Raw genomic sequence first — 8,502 nt, 5'->3', positions numbered from 1 at the left:
CTCCCTATCGTGATCTGCCGGATTTAACACTGATAGGTATCTAATTAGGTCGTGCCAGCACGTGGCCCACCTGGGGTCGTGTCTGGACCACGAGGCTGGGCATGAGTGTCGGCATGACACGGCCTGTTTACCTTTCTTTCAGAACTTTTTTATATATTGGCCCCAAAACAGTCCAAACAGACCCAAAACAGCCCAAATCGACGGGCTGGTGACTAAACATGCCGGTGGGCCGAGCCCTTTTATTGCTGTGCCGTGTCTGGGCCAGATAGCGCGGCACGATTGCCGGCCCGGAACGGCCCATGTAGTTGGGGTGCCTGGGTAGGCCAGGTTTCTTGCTCTCTGTTGCCTAAAAAAACAGATATCTCTCTGTGGGAGTCAAACTCGAGTCTCGGTCAACAGACGTCGAAGCATCACGAACTACCGCCGATAACTCCGGCGGTCGCCGCCGATGGACTCCTCTTCGTCCTCCGTCCCTGCGGCTGCGGAGGGGGCGCTTCCGGCGGGGGAGAATCTGGCTGTGTTCTGGCACGAGGGCATGCTGGCCCACGACGCCGGCCGCGGCGTGTTCGACTCGGGCCGCGACCCGGGCTTCCTCGACGTGCTCGACCACCACCCGGAGAACGCCGACCGCGTCCGCAACATGGTATCCATCCTCCGCCGCGGGCCCATCGCGCCCTTCCTCTCTTGGCACTCCGGCACCCCCGCCCACGCCAGCGACCTCCTCTCCTTCCACTCCCCAGGTCTGCCCCCAAATCTGCTCGCAAAGTCAACTAACCTAGAGTACTAAAGCTCCTATCGACCTGCCAATCATTCTTTATTATATCCCTTATCTTAATCCTCCTTGGAGTACATCTATATGTCGTTTGAATTGACAAAACGAACTACTGTATTCTGTAACTTGTAATTACTCGTTTGGATTCAGAAACCATGTTCATATTCAGTCGGGAAATAGTTCAGTTCCTGTAAAATTACAGCAATTCTCCTGCGTTCCTAACGGACCCTTAATCTTGTTGTGATCTTCAGAATACATTGAGGAGCTCGTGCAGGCGAATGCCAGTGGACCCAAGAAGTTATGTGAGGGTACTTTCTTGAACTCTGGTTCATGGGGCGCTGCGCTTCTGGCTGCCGGAACAACCTTATCAGCTGTGAGGCACATACTAGACGGGCATGGGAAGATAGCCTACGCATTGGTCCGCCCCCCTGGCCATCACGCGCAGCCGGACCATGCCGACGGTTACTGCTTTCTGAACAACGCCGGGCTTGCTGTGCAGCTGGCTCTGGATTCTGGCCGCGCAAAGGTTGCCGTTGTTGACATAGATGTGCACTATGGAAATGGTACCGCAGAGGGCTTCTATCGCACGGACAACGTGTTGGCAATCTCTCTTCACATGAAGCATGGTACTTGGGGTCCTTCGCATCTGCAGAGTGGCTCGGCTGATGAGATTGGGGAAGGCAAGGGGCTTGGGTACAATCTCAATATACCTTTGCCTAATGGCAGTGGGGATAAAGGCTATGAGTATGCAATGAATGAATTGGTTGTCCCGGCGATTGACAAGTTTCAACCTCAGCTTTTGGTTTTTGTCATTGGCCAAGATTCTAGCATGGTGAGCTGAGTATGCTTATTTGTTGTCCTTAGTTCACTACATGTTCTACTTGTCAATCCTGCTAAATCATGTCCAGTTTCGTATTCTTTTTTCTCTCGAGAAGATAAACTCACATTTTAGCAATTGAAATATATTGTGAAGTTAAAAAATATAGGTATCAGTGTATCACATAGCATGTTGTGAAAATAACTAGATTTCCTATAGGAACTAAGTGACTTTTTGTTGACATAAGAAATAGGCACCCGAATTCAAGTGGAGAATTCAAACATCGTTAGCAGCCGCACCTCCCACCAGCTGAGCAAGGCCCAGTTCCCCTACTTGCCATCTTGTATAACACAGTGTGGGACTGTGGGACTATATAAACTTCATACTAAGGAAGATAATAAATATACTTGCGCTAAATGTATGTTTACTATCTAGATTTATTATCATTCATTTTGGATAATCTATACTGTGGGACGGAAGTTATATACTAAACGTAAAATATTACTCCCTCCGATCCAAAATAAGTGTCGTGGTTTTAGAACTAAATCAAATGGTAGCAATTGTACCTTGAAGATTGAGGTAATGTTGCATGCATGATAATCTTCTGTCTTGAATTATATGACTCCGTTGGACGAACTAATTGTGAATTTTCTCCATGCAGTTTGATCCAAATGGAAGACAGTGCTTGACCATGGATGGTTACAGGAAAATTGGACAAATAATGAGGGGCGTGGCTAATCGACATAGCGATGGGCAAATGTTGATTGTCCAGGAAGGGGGTTACCACATCAGTTATTCAGCATATTGTCTGCATGCGACACTAGAAGGCGTTCTGAATCTTGAGGCCCCATTGCTGGACGACCCAATCGCATACTATCCCGAGGATGAGAAGTACACCATGGAAGCTGTCGACGTCACGAAGAAACGCTGGAAAGAATCCATTCCCTTCTTGAAGGACATTTAAGGACGCGTTACGTCTCTTCTTCGACGCAGCGGCAAACGACGAACCTCGGTCTCGAATCATGTCATGGTTTGTATTCTCGGAATTAAATCGCACTGTCAAGAAAAGAGTGACGCAGCTCATGTAGATGAGCATTAAGAGTTTTTTTTTTCCTTTGTCGTTTAAGAGAATGAATGAAACCAGACATTTTCTTGAGCAGTTTGTTGAACTGAGAATATGTTTGTTGCATCCCGTCCGTTGGATTAATAAAGAGAGCATATATATCTGTTGCAAAAGCAGGGTGGTGCTACCGAGAAATACAGCCTCCAAAGAATCGATCCCTTCATGGACGGACGGACGGACGGACGGACGGACGGAAGCGACGGCGTCTCACCTCATCCAGCCCCCCTTTGCATCGCATCGCATCGTACCCGCATATTCGTTTCCCACGCCATCTCTCTTCTTTTTTTTTGCGAAATTCCTACGCCATGTCTGCTCGTTCTGCAGCTATCATACGCTCCACAATTGTTTCTTGCGTCCCTTTTGCATTGGTAGACTGGACGTCCCTCAAGCCAACTCCACCGCACGACCCTAAACGGACGTCCGGATTAGTCGAATTTTGTCCCTTTGGGGCGCCGATGGGTTCGCCCGTGTCCGTCTTTGTCAGATAGGTCGCGCGCGCACCCCAAATAGTGTCCGAAATGGACGTGAATAAAAAACTAGAATGAAATAACTAAAAAACTAAATAAAAACATTTTAAAAAAACATAAAACATATATAAGGGACGGCCACAAAACGGTCCAGTTTCCACAGCCACTTAAAAGGCCCAGTTTTCATAATTAACATACAAAACAAAATAAAAAACGCCTCCGCCTCCCGCGCGCTCCTGCTGCGCCCGTCGGTGCCGTGGCCGTCGCCGTCTTCACTGGCCGTCGGTGTCGCCGTCGTCGCTGACGAGGTCGACGTAGGCCGGCGGCGTCCACAGGTGGGCCGGAGGTGCGTGGTGGACGGGGTCGGGCTGGACGGCCGGAGGTGCCTGCACCACCTCCTCCTGTGGCGACGCCTCCCGCTCCGGTGACCGCGGCGGAGTGGGGCACCAGTTCACGCCCACGCCGGCGGCCATCTCCGGAGCAGTGCAGGACCAGCCCCACCCCTGGCCCAGCAGCTGCTGGAACACGGCCGGCGGGTCCTCCCTCCTCTCCTCCTCCACGGCCACCATCTGCAGCTCCGGGAAGGCGACGTCCCCGGTGGCAGAGAGGGCCATGGCCTCCTCCAGGCCGTCCCACTGCCGTTCGTCGTGCATGTACATGGAGTCGTCCATGACACGCTTGAGGAGACGGGCCTCCTCCTCCGCTGACATGCGAGGAGGTGGAGGGGGCGACGGAGAAGGCGACGGCGTGGGCGTGACGCCGCGCACGCGCGTACGCCCGCGCACCTCTCGACGTGGCCGCCGCGGCCCCGACACCGTGTCGGCAAAGTATGACGCGCGGCGCGTGTCGTGTTTGTCCTGGAGCCACGTGTCCCAGAGGTCGGAATCCGGGCCGTACCTGTCGTCGTAGAACAGGTCGTCCAGGAGGAGGAGGCGGCGGCGCTCGATCTCATCGCGGCGCGCGCGGCCGCTCGCCGGCACAGGAGGGATCGGGACCCGGTCGGCGCTGAGGTGCCATCCGTTGGGGAGGTAGACGTCACTCCACAGGACCGGCGTCCTCGTCTCCCAGTACCTCCGGCACACGTCCGCCGCGAGGTACTGCCGGTCGCGCTCGCCGGCGGGCCTAGGGTTGATGGTGAAGGGGGCCGGGACGGGGGCTCGACGGGAGGAGCGCGGCGGTGACGCGGGCTCCTCCTTCTTCACGGAGCCGCGGCGGCGCCCCGAGGAGGAGCCGGCCTCACGGTCATGCTTGCCCTTGCCATTCCAGAACCCCATGGCGAGGTGGGCGGTCGGCGAGCTCGAGGGCTTCAGCTAGGGTTTCGGCGCTGTCGGGTTTCGAGGAGGCCGCGGGGTGGCGTGGGGCAGTGTGGACGACGACCCGTCCACGCTTCCCACTTAAAGAAGGACGGGGACCGTTCGACGTGCGGATGACAGGTGGGGCCGCCCGCTCGTGCGCATTGATGTGGGCGGGTGGGAGGTAGGTGGCCGCCTGCCACGCGGCCCCGACGCGGACGAGCGCGCGTCCGTTTGGTGTCCGCCGCGACCCAAACCCGGCGCAAGTTTGCGCTCGAAATGGGTCAGCCCTGACACAAAACAGACAGGATGGGTCCGAGCCATCGCGCGCTGGGCCGCCTTCTTTGTCCGTTTTATTCCAAACGGACGGGGCCGTACAGGATAGGGTCGCGCGATGGAGTTAGCCTCAAGCCGACCCATTCTGTGGTCATTCGTTTGTTTGTACCGTATAAACTTCTGTGGCTGTCAGTGCTCCGGCATCTTTTGCTGGGATTACCGCTATATTTTCTGGCTATTTGATTTGCTGCTTTTTTGGGACCTTGTGATGACACGCTGCATCGACTGCTGTCACCAAGTCACACCGTGCTCCGTAATTCCGTACGTAATGAAGTCACAACCAGCACATGGTGAGTATTCTTCAGAGATATAGTAGTACGTACGTCGGTAAGCAGTCTTTGGACTGGGCGACGTCGACCTGTGGTTATGCCGAGATGTGACTGCAAACGCGTGCAGCTCGCTTGCTCACTCGGCTTGGGTAGCCGCCACGCCAGGACGACGCCACGCGTACCGAGGGGCTCTGCGTGGATAGGCTGCGCTTCAGCTCGCGAGAGGTGAGCAGACGCGCTCCAGACGCTGCTCCTGCCGACAGCGCTCGTGCGGCCGACCGCTGAAAACAGCTCGGCTTAATTATCATCGTTTTGTTTGACGCGGCCTCGGTAACCTTCGGCGTTAAGGCTGAGCTTGACGCCGTTAACCGTTGTGGTTTCGACTCTGTTCGAAAATACGAAGGCAATGTCTTTATAGCATAGCAAATATTGTTACTAACTGAATTTCAAAGTGCTTTCCATGACGAATCCGATTTGTGGTAGATCAAAATTATCTCATACCGCATATTTGAAAACCAGTTAGCCTTGCAAAAATGCATACTACTGGTCAAATTAAATTAATATTTTGTGAAAAGAAACCAAATTAAACTTGACTACTCAAAGATGATAGTATAGAAAATAAAGTCTCACAAATAGTCCTGCAAGGAAGCGTTAACTAATTATTGCGAAATCCAGGGGTGCGAAACGAAGTATCCCGTCGTTCGTAAGATAAAGGCACCGGTTACGCGTGTGCGTCAAACGAGATCAGCCAGCGTCTCGTGGATCCTACGGCCCATTCCCCCCGATCCCCTCCCACTTTTTCGTGCTTTACTCCAGAGCGCAAGGCGCCTTCTCGCTTCCGCCCCTCTCCTTCTTCCTCGCCCTCCTCTCCGCCCGCCGCCTGCTCTGCTCGCCGTCCGATCCGCCGCCTCCGCCGTCTCCATGGGTCTCCTGTCGAACAGGTACAGCTCCGAATCGCCCCATTCTTTCGATTTCATGCCCTGCGCTGCCGCAATGGCTTCTAATTTGCTCTGCATCGGTGAATTGATTGGTTCCTTTTTTTCTGCGGTTTGGTTCGGTTAGGATCGGGAAGGAGAGCCTGAAGGCGGGGGATCACATCTACTCGTGGAGGGCCGCGTGGGTCTACGCGCATCACGGTGTGAAATCTGCTCCTTCCAGTATCATTATTTCCAGTTCTGATTAAAGCGTGTTAACTCGCTTCCGTGTAGGTTTTCGTTTCGGTTGTTAATTGATAGGTTTACGTTTTGGGTCAATGAATTGAGAAGAGTATGAATCTGTCTATATTGCCATGTGTCTACAGTTCTTGATGGAAATTACATCTTTGTCGTTTGGCAATTTTAGGTAATTAGGAGATTCAGTACTAAACTGGGATGCATGCAGATGTGTCCACAATTAGATCTTGGCAGTGCTTTGATTGGCTGGATAACAGATGTGGTTGTCATCAGCCACTCTAGTTTCAACGGGTGAATGCAAACATGTGCTGTGTGTAGCATATGTTTACTTAGTCCATACGCCCTCTGTTCACTATTATAAGGTGTTTGGGATATTTCAGTGTGGACCACATAGGGACTGAAATGAGTAAACAAGTACACTAAAACGTGTCTACATACATCCGATTTAGAAAGAAGCTAGAACATCTTATAATAGTGAACGGAGGGAGTGCTATATAGAGGGGGCATCAGCTTGTGTATGTGAGTAATCCTTACCATGAAATCAAGTGATGAAATTGCAAAAACAGATGATTAGTCTAGCTGTAGCCAAAACCTCTGTTGCCACTATGTTGGAAATTATTCGTGTATTTGTCAGAACTGCAATAGGTGCTTCACTCTTGTAGCTTTGTGCACGTATAACCGTATATTTCTCTGCAGGAATATACGTGGGCGATGATAAGGTGATCCATTTTACCAGAGGAAGGGACCAAGAGGTCGGAACAGGAACGGTCATTGATTTTCTTCTTGTGAGTTCTGGCCCTACTAGGAGCACCACGCCATGCTTGGTATGCAGCAGCGAAGAAGCCACCACCGTGGCGGAGACAAATGGTGTAACCTCCTCTTGCCTCAGCTGTTTCCTGGCAGGGGGTGCCCTCTACCGTTTCGAGTATGACGTCAACCCAGCACTTTTCCTTGCCAAAGTGCGAGGAGGGACCTGCACACTTGCTGCCACTGATCCTGACGAGGTGGTTGTCCGACGTGCCAAATACTTGTTGACCAATGGTTTCAGGTGCTACAGCCTGTTCAAGAACAACTGCGAAGACTTTGCTATATACTGCAAGACTGGTCTGCTTGTGGCTGAGCAAGGCAACGTCGGGCTCGGGCAGAGTGGGCAGGCTGTGTCCATCATCGGCGGCCCTCTTGCTGCTGTGGTTTCGACCCCTTTCCGCCTAGTAACCACGAACATCTATGGAGTGGCGGTGATGGCTGTCGGGGTGTACTGTGTCAGCAGGTATGCAGGTGACATTGGCAACCGCCGAGACGTGCTGAAAGTGGAAGTGGAGGACCTGACTGCCGGGCTCGCAAGCGGCCGGATTCGTCCGGCGAACATCAGTCAGCTGGCCACTCCAGGGCAAGTCCAGGTTCCGGCCGTGACCACACTAGTTGCTGCTTAGAATGCGGCACTGATGTTGTAAAATATGGAGATGTATACATCACCATCACTACTGCTATATGTACCACCGAAATCGTTGTTCAAACCTGCTAAAACTGTGCCAGGAGTGAAATTCCCATTCAGCAAGAGCTGTGTGTCAGAGTGTTGTATCCGCTACGGTCGTGTATGGTTTCTCATTAGTATTGTATAAAGAAGGTTGAACATTGGTGTGTAGTTTTCTCGAATTTGTATCAAGATTTCCGCTCCTGTCTATTTCTGGCTTCTGTTTTCACTTCTTGGGGAAACGTTTGCACATTGCAGAAAATATCACCTGATCCAGCATTCATTCTTAACATGAGGTGTGAGTATGTCAAGTTGTCAACAAAACCTGAACCTGTGTTGTGCTTGTGTGCCAACAAAATGGAACAGCAGTTTTACAAACGCATTTTCTCGAGATCCTGTCTTTAGATAGATCATATCCAGATAAGGAACTGATGGTGAGTGTATGTAACAATATACAGAAAAATGTTCAAATCTTATATATAAATTATCTCTGTGTTCCAAGCTGCCTGAAGCGGCTGCTTATACGAGCGTATGTAGTAACTGAATTTAGCCTCACTTTTTGCTTTTTGGAGGAAGTATTAGAACTATTTTTGTACCATAACCATTTCTGGATTGTGGGCCAATTTATTCTTTGATCAGATCGAAGCCCACGTGCATCGCAGCCCTAAGGATTACCAGGATCGAGCACATTTATCTCATGAATAGGATAAGTTAGAACGTTTCTGTGGAGATTAGCTAAACATTGCCCACTGAGGACGTGCATTGCCATCAGAAAACATC

At 51.6% G+C, this 8,502-nt stretch overlaps 2 protein-coding genes across 2 annotated transcripts; both read left to right on the top strand.

Annotated features, from left to right (window-relative positions):
• The first annotated feature begins 358 nt into the window (after nt 1-358).
• On the top strand, nt 359-2,821 carry LOC119281074 (histone deacetylase 8-like). The gene is made up of 3 exons (XM_037561713.1): nt 359-740; nt 1,024-1,604; nt 2,251-2,821. The coding sequence occupies exons 1-3, from the start codon at nt 449-451 to the stop codon at nt 2,551-2,553; spliced, it is 1,176 nt and encodes a 391-aa protein (XP_037417610.1). The 5' UTR covers nt 359-448; the 3' UTR covers nt 2,554-2,821.
• A 3,004-nt stretch (nt 2,822-5,825) lies between these two features.
• LOC119281063 lies at nt 5,826-7,932 on the top strand. Its single transcript, XM_037561707.1, has 3 exons — nt 5,826-6,017; nt 6,139-6,212; nt 6,945-7,932. The coding sequence occupies exons 1-3, from the start codon at nt 5,998-6,000 to the stop codon at nt 7,679-7,681; spliced, it is 831 nt and encodes a 276-aa protein (XP_037417604.1). The 5' UTR covers nt 5,826-5,997; the 3' UTR covers nt 7,682-7,932.
• Nucleotides 7,933-8,502: the final 570 nt, after the last annotated feature.

The sequence above is a fragment of the Triticum dicoccoides genome, chromosome 1A (genome assembly GCF_002162155.2).
Source record: "Triticum dicoccoides isolate Atlit2015 ecotype Zavitan chromosome 1A, WEW_v2.0, whole genome shotgun sequence".
NCBI classification, from domain to species: Eukaryota; Viridiplantae; Streptophyta; class Magnoliopsida; order Poales; family Poaceae; genus Triticum; species Triticum dicoccoides.
The sequence above is the reverse complement of the archived record's forward strand: the minus strand, read 5'-3'. Positions and strand labels throughout refer to the sequence as shown.

Coding starts and splice junctions, on each gene's coding strand:
- LOC119281074 (XM_037561713.1), top strand. CDS start 449: ATGGACTCCTCTTCGTCCTCCGTCCCTGCGGCTGCGGAGGGGGCGCTT. Junction 741..1,023: donor CCTCTCCTTCCACTCCCCAG/GTCTGCCCCCAA, acceptor TGTGATCTTCAG/AATACATTGAGGAGCTCGTG. Junction 1,605..2,250: donor TTGGCCAAGATTCTAGCATG/GTGAGCTGAGTA, acceptor TTCTCCATGCAG/TTTGATCCAAATGGAAGACA.
- LOC119281063 (XM_037561707.1), top strand. CDS start 5,998: ATGGGTCTCCTGTCGAACAG. Junction 6,018..6,138: donor ATGGGTCTCCTGTCGAACAG/GTACAGCTCCGA, acceptor TGGTTCGGTTAG/GATCGGGAAGGAGAGCCTGA. Junction 6,213..6,944: donor GTGGGTCTACGCGCATCACG/GTGTGAAATCTG, acceptor ATTTCTCTGCAG/GAATATACGTGGGCGATGAT.